The following is a 15385-nucleotide window of genomic DNA, read 5'->3' as shown; positions in this document are numbered from 1 at the left end:
TTTGTGTTGGATCATGCTTTTTTCAGTTTTGTACTAAACATCTTTAGATTGAATCTGAGTAGTAAAATAGAGTCAGAAAAATTTGCATACAGATTTAAATATTCTCTAGTTCTGTTGAAAATAATCCAAACTAATCCTTAAATGATATCGGGCTATACAATAAAATAAGTTCACTAAATATAATTATAAAACTGTTTTTATTTATAATATTTTTTAAGTCAGTCAATATTTTGACAATATTTTTTTTGGTTATTATGAATCTGTTTACACACAAAAAAAAGGAATGCAAGAATTTTGTCATTATTTAAATACAATTTCATTAACTGAATTAACATTCACTGAAAATAAGAAAGCAAACAGAACTGTCATTTAGTAATGACTTTATTTACTGTAATTGATTCTTAAACGTCTTACCTTCAAGTTTATAATCATGTTTTTTTTTTTTTTTTCATTGACAATCCATGTAACTGACATTTTGTGCATTGTATACAAGTATTTTTTAAATAACAACTGTACTCTTTTTGCATAAAAATAAAAACATATATAAATAAAAGCAGATATAAACGGTAAGGTTCATATTAATTGTAATAAATAACTGCATTTCACACTCAAAAACAACTGCTATCATAATGCTAAATATAGCCTAAACAAGAAACTGAGCTGAACAACAACAACAACAACGACAACAACAACAACAACAACAAAAAGATATTCAGTTTTGCTCATAAATTTAATTCCCACTTTGGGTGCAAACAATGTCAGTGCTCAAAAGTAATACAAGCCTTGATAAATGCTTGAAACTTTATCATTTTTTTTGCCTCTGCACAGAGCATTGGATCAATATTATTTTACTAAATACCTAAAGAAATGTTGACAAATATACACATTTCAAATTACAGTGAGACAGTAAACAAAGAATGTGGTTCCATATTCAGTCACAAGGAGAGATAATGATCATGGTTTTATTTCTTGCCCTTTTCTCCTGCATCCAGCACAGTAAATACAATCCAATCTATTAAGACAGTAATGTGTAACCATGTTACAAGAGTATCAGTGATGAATCAGGTCGTAATGTTTTCATTCAGCCACAAGAGAGAGCTAATGCGCCATCATCTGCATTACCTTCGGTAAAAATCGGTAAATGGTGAAATATCATAAAAATAGATTATTTGCAATTGTATATATGTCTCCAAGCCTCTGACTTCATATTCCGTAAAGATCACACAAAGAAAGATGTTTTGCTTTCCAGTATGTGTAGTTTAAGCATCCACCAGCAGGAGAAAAAACAGAAAAGAGGAAACAACACAACACACTATGATGTGTACATGAAATACATGAGTTCTGAACATTCGCAACAGTTTTATAAGTGTTAAGATTGTATTAAATAATAATATAGTAAAATATAATTGGTATTGGAGACCATTTTATGACTTCAGGAAACAATTACAGTTTAGTTTAGAGTAGACGTTTAGTAGCCTAGATTTTATATACAGTATACAAGTCTGTACAAACCTCGCTGACTGAAATATATTGACTTTGTGATACTGATATATACTGTTATAGTGACGACAGCTATTAATAAAATGTTTTTAAAAGGGTTAAAAAACACGTCTTTCCATTTAGCCGCTAGTTGGCTATTAAAAAAAGCTTTTAAAAAAAGTTTTATTTTTCCGTTTGAGGTCTTTTGACCTTAATTCTTAATTATAGCCATTTAAAACAGTAAAAAAAAAAACCCGCCAACATCAATTAAATGTACAAAAAGTGTGTTTAAATTATAAAAGCAACAAGAAATAATAAATAATAAAATGACAACAATAAACTACATTATTTTAAAGCCTTAAACTTATTTTATTTAAATAATTTGTTTCGATTTGCACCTATATTTGAAATTAGATTTGTATGTCTTACTTTTTGTTTAAAAACATATTACTGTACATTTTTCTATTGTTGCTCATGTATGCTCATTGTTATACAAACTGCAAAAACAAACAAGCCAAAAACCATTTCTGTGCAAAGAATCATGGGGGCCTGGCCCTGAAGTGTCCATCAGATTATACCTTTCAAAATCCTTCATTTTAAAGAGCTCTTTCAAGTGGCTTCAGTTTGGAACGGCACTTCACTATGACCCTTTTCTTAAGGCCCCTTTAATTTTTGTTTTTGCTTCGACATGACCTTCAGAGTGTGATATATCTTGTTTGAAATACACCGACTTTTTCACACACATGTGCGTGCAGAAAAACAGAAGTAACTGCAGCTCCTTTGACACATTAGTTCTTTTTACGTCTGCAGTTCTGTAAAAGATGGTACCTCGGTGGCTTTTTTACTTTACCAAAGACAGTGTTAAAATGCAGTGTGAACATGCAGTGTGTCTCTACACTTAACTTACATTTTTCTTCTTTCTTGAGTGTCAATGAGTACTTTTACATGGACACCAATAATCCATCAATAATTTTAATACAATCAAGACTCTACCATGTAAACAGACATTTTTGATTAATTTAATCTGATTAAGGTCATAATCGAACTAAACAGAAATGGAATTAAGATGTGGAGTATGCTTATTTTAGCAGCATTGTTGAAGTGCATTACAGACACGTAAACACCGCATTCAAACTATTACAGTCATGTAGGATTCCTGCTGCTTTTTTTTGCACACACGGCTGTTTGACACTATTCTCTACACCAGAGGCCACCAAACTTATTTCTGGAGGTCCGGTGTCCTGCACATTTTAGCTCCAACCCTAATCAAGCACACCTGAACAAGCTAATCAAGGTCTTGCTAGGTATACTTGAAAGATCCAGGCAGGTGTGTTGAGGCAAGTTGGAGATAAACCCTGCAGGGACACCGGCCCTCCATGACCAAGATTGGTGACCCCTGCTCTACTCCTACCGAGTCAGTGAAGAATCACAGACACACACATCGGGAAATGTGAAGGTTTTTTCCCATACGGTGTGTGGTATCAAATTACATTAAAGCAACATTCTTCCTTTCATATTCACATCTTGTTTCTCACGGGGGCATACAGGAAATGTTCCTGAATGAAAATCAAAGTGCCAAACTGCACTTAAAGTTGACAAATTCCAAATGAAACAGCCGAAATGACATGAAACTCCAGAGGAAATGTGGATAGCGAGGTGACGCAGTGGCGTTAATTGAATTATGTGCTATAACATGTAAAATGGGTTCAAAAAAGGAACTTTCAAAAAGCAACTCATGTAAATACCTTAATCATATTGTCTTATTCAGATTAAGGCAAATCATTATATTACTCATGTCCATGTAAATATTCAAAGGAGCACTCCACCTTTTTTTTTTTTAGGAAAAGGCTCATTTTATTACTCTCCCAGAATTAAACTTAAACCATTTTTGAATCCATTCAGCAGGTTTCTTGTTCTAGTGGGGTTACCAGTCAAATCAGCCTAGAAAAAAAACTTTATTTTTTATTGGTGTTATGACGCAAAACTTTTTTTAATCCATTATGTTACTTCCCTTCCCCTTTTTGTCTAGGGTTGGGGAAGGAAAATAACAAAGAAAATTAATATTTAGAATTTAAGGAAAAGATGACCAAATTAATAAATTGTGTATAGATTAAATAAACCAAAAAAATTGAGGGAACATTTCTATCTCTCCTCAGAAATGTGAAACAACCACAAGAGTGAACTTGAAATTTTTAATCTTTTATTATTTGGTTCTTATTCAATAAACAATAAATGATGCATAAGTCTTAAGGAGAAGGATTAACCAGAACAACAAACAAAACAGATCTAGCTTAGGAGGATTACTAAATAACCTAATTCAGATTGAAGAAAAGAAATGAAACAAAGGCTTTCCTCAACTCCCTTACCATGAATAAACACAGACAAACAAGTACAAAATGACACCCTCTCTCTACAGCTTCATTTCGTAAATTAAAAAGTCAAACAAAAAAAAACAATATGATTACCTTTTAAATACCACGCAAAAAAAGTTTATTTAAATCATACAACTAAGAAAACAGACACACTGCTTGTAAAATTCCACAATGCATACAAAGAAAACAAAGAATATAAACAAATACAAAGAAACACCAAGTTTCGCCAAAGACAGAAATTAAATTGAAACCAATAGCCTAATAAACTTCTCTCAATATACAACAGGATCAATATCCACAACGTATGCAACAACCACAATTCTGGAGCAGGGGAGAAGTGAACCTCTCCTTGGTTTGAGGCAGACTGCTCTTTTGTAGCAGCGTGCAGCACGCTCTAATGATGAGCACCACCTGGGCCCAATCAGCTCTAGTGAGCGGGCAGTGAAACACATTGGAAGAGTAAAAGAAAAACACAACAGAATCATTCCCAATGGGCAGTAAACACACAAATAAACAATAATAATATATAATAATGATAAATACATTCAAGTGTTGTAACAGTGGGGTTACCAGTCAAATCAACCTAGAAAAAAACTTTTCATTTTTTATTGGTGTTATGATGACACAATGTAACCACAGAAGACTTGGGCTTTGTAGGAAATTTATCAAAACTCTTTTTTAATTCATTATGCTAAGGTAAAAATTTACTCTGACAGAACAAGAAATCGGTGGAATAGATTAACACAGCTGTTTAAATCAAGGAGACTTGATCCTTTTTTTAAAAAATGGTGGAGTGTGTTGGTGCCTATAGCCTAGTGGTAAAGTGCACCAACATATACCATGGTGTTCATGGAGACCTGAGTTTGATTCCTGGCTCAAGGTCCTTTGCTGACCCTTCCCCTCTCTCTGCTCCCCACACATTTCTGTCTGTAATCCCCACTGTTCTGTCCAAATTAAAGGTGAAAAACCCCTAAAAGCAATTATTTAAAAAATGATGGAGTGTTCCTTTAATGGCTTTTTCATCGACACACCAATAAACTGAAACCTTATAACAGTCACAAGTAAAGCAAATCTCACAAGGCCACACATGAAGGTCTGGGCTGATTATATGAGAATAAACAATCAGTTTTCATAATCAATGGCTGTATTCGAGAGGGCATAGGGAAATGAAGTTATATCTTGTTAGAGCAACCGACTCCTATGCCAAAAGTCGCCAGTTCGATCCCAACTCAGAGCGGGTTGGGTGGTGTAGGACTGGTGGGGTTACAATACCAACAAAGAGGGATTAAAGCTGAGCGACCTTTCTGTTAAACTAAAACCTGAGGGTGGTGCAAACTAAAGTGAAACTCACTTACTTAACCAGCTAATTCAACTTCATTGTACAGGGCCCAAATAGGGACTAAACACAAACAGGGGCTCTGTGGGTTTTTAGATGTCGTTTGAATGATAGTGAATCAGCAGTCTGTGTGAGAATGGGAAGATCACTCCACCAGTGAGTTTTTGGAAAGTAACATATAGCCTTAATTGCCTTAATAATTCAAATCCACATGTCCAAGTTTTAATAAAGATTTTAAAAGCTTTTTTAACTGCTGAAAAACACTGTACAATTCAAATGTGGTAGACAGAATGTGTCTGTGTACTTTGCTTATAAATGACTAGCTATATATTCACCAGCTCTGATGCTAACAACTTGTGGTGTGAGTCTAGCGCAAGTTTGATCAGGGTTAGAATGCAAAGTTAAACTCGAACCAGAGATCTGTGATCTTGAACCAGATCTCAAACCAGACTGTGGTTCCTACATCTAGGTATATCTGACTGAGCAAGTAAATTACAAACCCAGATGTTTACCACACATTTTTCTTAAGCTGAAAGCATGGATTAAATCAATAAGGACCTATGGAGATCTTTCTTTTTCAAATTTCCCCCTAAGGAAAAAAAAACTTCCACTGGCTTAAATCTTGATTTAGTAGACTAAAATGCAATTGCTTTATTTAGGTCAAGATACGTCAATTAGGAATATAACAAAATTTTTAGAATGAATATGTGAAGGATTCTTTTTAGACTGTGAACATTATGGTGATATTGTTATGATCACCAGCTGGAGTGCCCACAAGCTGTTACCTCTGTAAGTCTTCCAGACTCCATTTCCCAAAACCCATTGCACTGATTACCCCTCCACCTGTGCCTTATCATCTGTATTATTTATTAACACATACTCTCATTGTAATATCTTGTTTTTGATAATCACCATTAACTCATTTTAATATGATAAAGGTGAGTAAATCAACAGCAAATGTTCTAGAAGTGATATTAAGATTACACAGCTGTCTGGAATATTTCATTTTTGATTGGTCATTCACAACATTTCAAGGCATGTTCTTCCTAAATAACAGCACCTAAAACTAATAACACAAGCTCATCTAGGTACAGCTTTTCATAATCAGACCATTTTTAAGTCATCAAGTGGGGTATAATTTGTCTTTTATTGAACAAACCACCCAATGGTCACAGTATTATAAGAGATTATAAAGGTTCTAATTTATTATGCACAGCAGAGTTTGAAAACATGTTTTAATTAGTACAATTAGCAGAATTAAGACATTTCTATCAAAAACATCCTTACAGGGCAAGTTACATGTTATCATAGGGGCCCTTCATTGATATCATCTTCACGATTCTTGAAAACTTGTGGTGGGAAACTTGTGAGTTTTCCTTTAATTAGGCTCACCTGGCAAACTAATAATCACAGCTGTCTGATGACTATCATGACATTCATTAAAAACACACACAAAAAGAAAGGTTTATGACACTTAAATCCAATTTGCATAATAATTTGTAACACTGTGGGTCATGCCACAGACACACTAGAGTTTTTGCTTGCGAAATTCCGTCCTATGGCACTGTGAAAACAGGTGAGATCAAACAAGATGATAAGACATTGAAAAAGGGCGAGTGATTGGTGCATGTTTAAAATTTCTGTCCAGGGAGGTCATGCTTTGACCTTTGGTCAGAGTTCACCAAGCTTGAACTTTGCAATGCAGCGAACTGTTTAACTTGTCTCACGAATTGCGTCATCACATGCGTATGAATGGAAGTCTCGTTATTATTTCTTCTCGCTTCTCTCCTGTTCTGCGTTTCTGGATCTTATGTCATAGAGCACAAAAGCAGCAGCAGCGAGGCCCACCAGAGCAGAGATGACCAACTTTATTACACCTTCTGTAGAACCACAACACTGGCAATCTAAAGTACAAAATGAGAAGTGTTAGTTTGTAAAGGGTTAGTTGATCATTTTTGGTTAGTTCACCCAAAACAATTTTATTTGGTCGTTCCAAAACTTAAAGACACAAATTAAAACATCTTAAATGAAATTTGAGAGAACTTTGCTTCCTCATACTAAATAAACAGCAATGGTCCTGACTTCCAAAAAATCAAGAACAGCATCAACGAAACAACCTCAAAACAGACTATATGCCTTTAGTGGTTCAATCAGAATATAATTATGCTACGGGAATTCATTTGTGTAACATAAAACAAAAATAGCAACTTAATTTAACATTGTCTACTCAGTGTCAGTATAGGATGCACATTCACGAGCACTGTCCACTGATGTATCCCCTCCTGCTTCAGATGCCCAGGCATGATTTCTTCTGTTTGAAATGAAGCACAACACACATAAAGAGCACTGTTCCCGTAAACATGCACCTTATACGGACACAAAAATAGGAAGCTGTTAATTAAATATAAAGTAAATAAAGTTGTTAAGTAAAGCAAAATTAATAGTTATTTTTGTTTAATGTGCATACAAAAGGATACTTATAGATTGATAATATTTTGATTGAACCACTGAAGGCATATGGTCTGTTTTGCAAATAGTTTTTGGTATTTTTCTGGCTTTAAACATCTTAGGACTGTTGCGGTCTATATAGGAGGATGGAGCTCTCACGTTTAAACTACATTATCTTAATTTGTGTCTTCTCAGGAATTTAAAATGACATCAGGATAATTCATTAATAACAGAATTGAATTATGCCAGAAATGAATTGTTAACGTGTTTATATTGGAATTGATCAGTTTCCAAATAATGCTAATATTACACCTTACATACCCGAACTTCTTTGGCAAAGCTGAGAGGTGTCCAGTTGAATGATTTGGTGGCTAATAGGATCGTTGAGCACACAGCTGTAGGTGTTGTTATCCTGATATTCCACCTCCAGAGGTAGAGAGAGACTGATGCTGAGATCAGACGTGCTGATGCTGGACAATACACTGTTTCCTTTGTACCAGGAGAGACTCACAGCACTCACATTCACCACTGAACACATCAGTAAACAATACTGCACTGATGAAGATGAGGATAAAACACATTGAGATTTTCTGATCACGGGAACCGGCAAACCAGCTGAAGTATAAACAGACATAAGCATCAATTAAATTTCCCTGTTGGTGAAGATGGTGTAATATACATAGATACATTTTAAGTATAATATATAAGTAAATAAATAAATATTGCTTAAGTAAATATATGTAACTTAATGAAAGACATTTGTGACTTTTTATGGAAAGTAATGTTTATGTTGTAATTACCACCTGCATATGTGGCAAAAGCACTTAACCAGTTGTGTTATTGAGACTAGCAGGGGTGCACAACCTGCGGTCTGTGTGGGAACTCCAGAGCTGACAGGGACTCTATACTGCTCAGTGAGCGCCATCTTTCGGATGAGACGTTAAACTGAGGTCCTGACTCTCTGTGGTCATTAAAAATCCCAGGATGTCCCTCAAAAAAGAGTAAGGGTTTAAACCCAGCATCCTGGGCAAATTTGTACATGGCCTCTTTCCATCATGGTCTCTATTATTATTATTAACCAGTCAGTCAACCGGACATTAGTCCCCATTATTTTTTGCACTTATTTAGACACTGATTGCATACCAAAGCTGTAATCTGAAGCTGTCTGGACTCTCATACACACATTTACATTTACATTTACATTTAGTCATTTAGCAGACGCTTTTATCCAAAGCGACTTACAAATGAGGACAAGGAAGCAATTTACACAACTAAGAGCAACAATGAATAAGTACTAAAGGCAAGTTTCAGGTCTGTAAAGTCTAAGAAGGGAAGTGTTAGTAGTTTTTTTTTTTTTTTTTTTTTTTGTACAATTAGTGTGATATTCAAAGAGGCAATTGCAGATTAGGAAGTGAAGTGGAGACTAAATAGTTGAGTTTTTAGTCGTTTCTTGAAAATAGCGAGTGACTCTGCTGTTCTGATGCAGTTAGGGAGTTCATTCCACCAACTGGGCAGATTGAGCGTGAGCGTTCGCGAAAGTGATTTTTTCCCTCTTTGGGATGGAACCACGAGGCGACGTTCATTCACAGAACGCAAGTTTCTGGAGGGCACATAGATCTGCAGAAGTGAGTGCAGATAAGAAGGTGCTAGGCCAGAAGTCACTTTGTAGGCAAACATCAGAGTTTTGAATTTGATGCGAGCAGCAACTGGCAGCCAGTGCAAACGGACTAGCAGCGGAGTGACATGTGCTCGTTTAGGTTCATTGAAGACAACTCGTGCTGCTGCGTTCTGGAGCAGTTGAAGAGGCTTGATAGAGTTAGCTGGAAGCCCAGCTAGTAGAGAGTTGCAGTAATCCAGTTTGGAGAGAACAAGAGCTTGAACAAGGAGTTGAGCTGCATGTTCAGATAAGAAGGGTCGGATCTTTCTGATGTTATAGAGTGCAAATCTGCACGATCGAGCAGTTCTAGAAATGTGGTCAGAGAAGTTTAGTTGGTCATCAATCGTTACTCCAAGGCTTTTCACCATTTTGGATGCAGTAATGGTTGCCCCATCCAACTGCAGGTCATCATTACTAATTCAAAATTGCTTGAATTTCTATTCTCAAACTCATATGGGTTGAGTTTTATATCTGTTGTAATGAGTGCAGGCAACAGAGTAAGCTACAAACTCAGTTTGATTAAACAAGGGATGGTCGCGCAGGCAAGGGTCAACAGGCGCAATGACAACAAAAGGGATAATCCAAAGCATTGGACTTTGATGTGTCTTTTTTTTTCTTAACCCTTGCCTGGACTTTTTACACCTGTATGTCAACCTATTAACATTGCATAGTAAGTGCTGTGGGAAACTCAGAAGCAAAACCAAGTGACTTTGGGCTTCTTCAATCAGGATTCTTTATTGAGATCTTGCTGGTTGTACTGCAGTCATCTGAATATGGCAGTGACAGGTTGTATTTTATACATTTTCATATGTGACCCTTAGAAATGAAGTTGTTGACACAGTTGTCAGAGGTGGCATGTTTAACTACAGAATGATGTAGGATGTCACCCCCACTGTGAACTCAAGAATAATGGTCCATTCATTGTCAAGATAGTCCATTCAGATAACCATACTAAATATTTTTAAACAGCAACTTGCTTTACTGCAAGCTTGACACACTTTGGGAGAGCTCTATCCTGCGTATTGGTCAGTTTGAATGGCTCAGGTTTGGGTTTTGGACACATGGTCAAGGAAGAGATATAAAAACATTCTAACTGTTGCTCTGGCTCTTGCTTTGGCTCTTTTGGGCCCTGTTTTCTCTCCCTCCCACTCTTTCTCTCAGGTTACTAAATGAAGTATCGCATTATTTACAAACCAGTTGTATTTAATGGTTTTTAAGATGATTCAGAACGAGTTAGTAAATGATGAATAAACTAGTGAAATCCACATTTTTTTATCTTATTATTCAGACATATAGTAATGCATCATAATAAATGCTTTATTAACTTAACTTCATGCAGTTTTGTGACCTAATCTAAAGTGAGGACTATTTATGCTTTATAAATCCCGTACAAATGACAATCAAAGGACAATAAAGCAAGTATCAATTGAGCAATAATCTTTGCCATCTTATCTAAAAAATAAAATCCCTGTAAAGTTTAAAGATTGCTGAATAACAAGTGTCAAAATATGACATAAAATTGAATAAAAAAGCAACAGTATAATAATTTAACAATATAATATGATGCAACATTTCATGTTTTTTCATGTTATTTAGCTAAGTGTAAATTATACAGTAATTTTATTTTAAATTGGGTTGCAAATTTTTTATTTGAAGTGCAGTTTCTTTCTTGTGTATCTTCAAATGAATAGAAATTAATAAAGTAATTTATTTTCATTTCACCTTGTGGTTAGGGGGCCCCGCGTCGTGGCGATTTTCATTAATTGAAAATTCGGCAACCGCAATAATCAAACCCCTGGGAACAACTGTGGTCGGAACCAAAGTTCACATGTCTGTGTTCTCTCTCTGAACTCCTCTCAAGCGGTGAACTAATTCATTCTAATTGGTTGCTGCCGAACCACGTCATAGCTCATTACCATAAAGTTGACTTGATTTCAATTCTCCTCAACGCCCACACCAGAGAAGAGGCGGCGCGCTGCTCCTTGCCGCCGTTTCTCATTGAAAATGAATGACTTCCTTCTACTTTGATGCTCTCGCCGCTTTCATAGTCAGTTTGTGATCGCTCCTCAGTTTGTGAAGGCTTCCCCGCGTTGTCACTCCACCCCGCCCCCCTTTCCCGCTCCTCAATTTGTGATCGCTTCCTCGCGTCGTCGCTCCACCGACTTCCCCCGCCTGTCCTCTCAGGTTGTGATCCCCCCATATATATATATATATATATATATATATATATATATATATATATATATATATATATATATATATATATATATATGTTATATATATATATATATATATATATATATATATATATATATATATATATATATATATATGTATATTTGTTAATTTAATTTTATTAATCATTTATTTAGGCAATCTGAATGATCTTAAAAAACAACTGACTATGCTTAAATAAATAGTTTGTAAATAATGCAATACTTAATTTAGTAATAAAAAATAAATCATTAACAAAGTATGAAAACACAATCATTAAGCACGTTAAAAATGTGCTTGTAAGTCACGAATACATCATTTGTAGCCTCAGTTATAAACTGCTTACTAACGTTTATTAATGTAGAGTTGATGCTTAACAAATAACGAACAAACAATTTGCTAATGCTTAATAAATGGTCCATACTGTGCAGTTATTATAAAGTGTTACCAAATATTTTTATTAAACCATTTCACTTTTAAGTATTCTGTGCATTACTTTTGATTTAACACTAACCGCTGCATATCTAATAAAATGCAGTCAAATGATAGCAATGCTCTCCCACATGTGTGTAATATGTGCTTCCTTATTAGTATTACAGTTTTGCAGTTTCTTTAGTCATTCTGCAATACCACAGCTTAAACCACTACAGTAATCACTACCTTACAGCCCCATTGGATAGTCCGTAAGTCGGCTACTAGTAGGCCGCAGTTGAGAGCCACTGTTTTAGAACAAATGAAACTGTGTTGACTGTGTTAGTGTTTTTAGGTGAATATTTTTATCTTGGCAAAATTTGACTTCACTTCATTCTCAAGTATAATGTCTTTTGCAGTAAAAGTTCTTAGCAGTGGACAATTAGGAGAATGATCATGTTGTCTTAGTTCATTTTATCCCCTAGCTCAGTGGTCCTCAACCACCGGTCAGTGGATCAATTGGTATCGGGCCACACAAGTAATCATTAATCATTTCTGTTTTATTCTGAAGGATCTTTTATTTTGAAAAGTCTTTTATTTTAAAAAATGACTGGATTCTCACGATTACATTTCGGTCACTTGAGCGCCCAAAATTGAACCCTTTAGCAGCAAAATGAGTAAGAAACAGACATCTTTAGAAAGTTTCTTTGCTAAGGGGAAAGGGATTGGTGAAGGACCCACAAACTGCCAAGGTATGGATTTGCAACCCATTTGTCAACAAATCAGGTGAATCCACCATGACTGTGGAAGAAGATCAACTGATGGAGATCGCAAATGATGGTAGCCTTTTATGAGTATTTCTTGGGTTTGCAGAAGTCAGCTTCAGCTTGTATGGAACATTTATATTTCTGTAAGATTAGTTTTCTCAGACAAACACAGAGCACATAAACACTGCAGTGCTTTGTAATTTTCTCCTTAAATAAAAGTTGTATCAGAGCGACAGCAATTTTTTGTCAGCTTGTCATCCTCTGAGAAATCAAATCCTCTACAAAACACTAAACCCCCCCACCCCCTTAGTTAAAAATATCCTACTGATGTTTTGCTTTTATATTTAACATTAGGCTATTATTTGTGATTAAACATATCTAGATATAGTAATGAACATACCGTTTGTTTGAAAACAACATTTTTTTTGTCATCATTACTGCAAACTTTTATGCACGACAATATCATTAAATGTGCAGGGGGGCCTTACAATATTTTCCAGGGGAAAAGGGGGTCTCAGGCAAAAAAAGATTGGGAAGCACTGATCCAAAGCATAAATAAAAAAAATAATAATAATAAAACATGATTGTGCGTCAAATAAAAGGATTTGAATTGGAAAGTTACTCACGATACACAATAAGATTGAATTTCTTGTCTGGGATGTTCTGCCCTTTGTTGATGGTTAGTTGATAAAGTCCAGCGTGTGTTTTTGTGATGTTGTTGATGGTTAGAGATGCAGTCTGATGGTCCAGCTGTAATCTGCGTCTGAATCTCCCATCAGAACCATTGTATAATGTGATCTGATTGTTATCTACAAGAGCTATGAGAGCACCGTCTGCTCCAAACGTCCAGCGTATATCGTCTGTTCTCTGTACTTCAGTAACACTAGAGAAAAGAGTGACTGATTCTCCCTCCATTACTGACACTTCCTTCACTGCGTCAACACCAGACACACCTGAGGACAGAAACATATTACAGACAAGAGCATAAGAGCATTTTTGTTTTAGTTAAATGTATAGAATTATTTAAAAAGCTAACCACTGTCTGTGAGTGGGGGCACTTGGTAAAATGTTTTACAAAGCACACTTATAAAGATTATAGCACATTTGCTGAGGGTATACAGGATCATGTTTGCACACAGACAAACACACACACAAACACTCGGTTTTTATGTAATATGGGGATATTCTATAATGTAATGATATTGTACTTTATCTTTTAAAAATCCAAAATGTAAAAACAATGCACCATGCAGGGGTGTAAACTTTTAAACAGAATGAAGATGTATGCATTTTAAAAACTTTGCATAAATGAATACAGTATATATTTTCCAGAATGTTTGGATGTTTTCCAGAAGACAAAGTAGGTTTTAATTAAATTATTCGCTTCCCCTACCACCCCCACCCCCCTGTAGGGCTATAGTGAGCATTTAAACCTTCTGTAATAGTTGCACAGGAGCCTCATTGGACAAACACATATTAAGTTCATTTTGTCAATAAAATTAAAATGACAATATTTAACAATATTTTGACATTGTGTTACAACATCCCAGTATTTAATTTATTATTTTTTATTTATTTATAGCTATTTAACTAAGCCACATTGGGTTTTGGCCCATCATAATTATTAGAAACAGTTATATAAAGTAGATTAACTAAAGTGATAATAATAGATGAAAATTACCTATAGACTAAATGTTCACAGAATGACTTAAATAACTCGAAATTCCACACAAATCTCCATTTACCCCTGCAACCCCTATCTTGAAAACACTTTTTTTTTGCACTCCCAGTCATATTTATCTTCAGGGTTTTCCAAACTTGGCTTTGTGAATTCAATATGTTTGTAAATTGAACAGAAGCTAATAACTAATTAAATGATCAAAATAAAACTGAAATGGCATTATGCTTTAGAATTCAGTATTTCCGTGTTGTGTGTCTTGTTCTCATTAAATTAAATTTGATTCCCAACACACTCCATTTCTGAAAGTGCTCTTGGGAGGTACATGTAAAGTGCATTTGGGAACATAACATGCAGCTGCTTCACCTTATTTTCATATTTCTAATCTTTAATTTATATGGGCTGGTGTTTTCAGCATTTGTAGATTTGTAATGAAGCTTTATAAACTTATTGAATACTGCATTTTTTTAAATAAACAATTGATTATATTTATAATTTACTTTACTCATGCAGCAATGCATGTTGAGATCCAGCATCGTATTAAACTTCCAGCATGCTTTGCAGCATATATAATTTATGCAGCTTAAATTAATTTTACTTTGACTTTTATTCATAGTTTTGTGTGTGTGTGTGTGTGTGTGTGTGTGTGTGTGTGTGTGTGTGTGTGTGTGTGTGTGTGTGTGTGTGTGTGTGTGTGTGTGTGTGTGTGTGTGTGTGTGTGTGAAAGATGACAAGCAACATGAAGGCAAATTAATCTGAGTATATTAATCTAATAAAGAAACTAGAAAATATTTTAAACTAAATTAATGATGGATCTGAACTAAAATGTTGTTATAAAATTTATTATATATTTTTTTAATTGGTAAAAAAAAAAAAAAACTTACCGACCAGACTTCTCAAACACAAGAAGAAAATAAACAAGTCAAACATTTTCTTCTGGATTCCACTAAACATCAGGACAGTACATTTCCAAAAAACCTCCATAAAAACCTCAAAATGTTTCTTGATAAGTGTCAGAAGAGC

At 34.9% G+C, this 15385-nt stretch overlaps 1 protein-coding gene across 1 annotated transcript; it reads right to left on the bottom strand.

Annotated features, from left to right (window-relative positions):
• Window positions 1-3446: 3446 nt before the first annotated feature.
• LOC147838389 (uncharacterized) lies at window positions 3447-13650 on the bottom strand. Its single transcript, XM_087303896.1, has 3 exons — window positions 13311-13650; window positions 7957-8250; window positions 3447-7091 (listed from the first exon to the last, which is right to left on the bottom strand). The coding sequence occupies exons 1-3, from the start codon at window positions 13597-13599 to the stop codon at window positions 6955-6957; spliced, it is 720 nt and encodes a 239-aa protein (XP_087160022.1). The 5' UTR covers window positions 13600-13650; the 3' UTR covers window positions 3447-6954.
• Between the last annotated feature and the right edge of the window lie 1735 nt (window positions 13651-15385).

This window comes from Danio rerio, chromosome 22 (assembly GCF_052040795.2).
Source record: "Danio rerio strain M-AB ecotype USA chromosome 22, GRCz13ab, whole genome shotgun sequence".
Taxonomy (NCBI): Eukaryota; Metazoa; Chordata; class Actinopteri; order Cypriniformes; family Danionidae; genus Danio; species Danio rerio.
This window is presented reverse-complemented; position numbering and strand designations above follow the sequence as displayed.

What these genes read in the sequence shown, in the direction of transcription:
- LOC147838389 (XM_087303896.1), bottom strand. Translation starts at nt 13,599, where the DNA reads ATGGAGGGAGAATCAGTCACTCTTTTCTCTAGTGTTACTGAAGTACAG. An exon ending in ATTCAATCTTATTGTGTATC is followed by an intron (nt 8,251 to 13,310) that starts GTGAGTAACTTT and finishes TTTATACTTCAG; the next exon opens with CTGGTTTGCCGGTTCCCGTG. An exon ending in GCTTTGCCAAAGAAGTTCGG is followed by an intron (nt 7,092 to 7,956) that starts GTATGTAAGGTG and finishes TTTGTACTTTAG; the next exon opens with ATTGCCAGTGTTGTGGTTCT.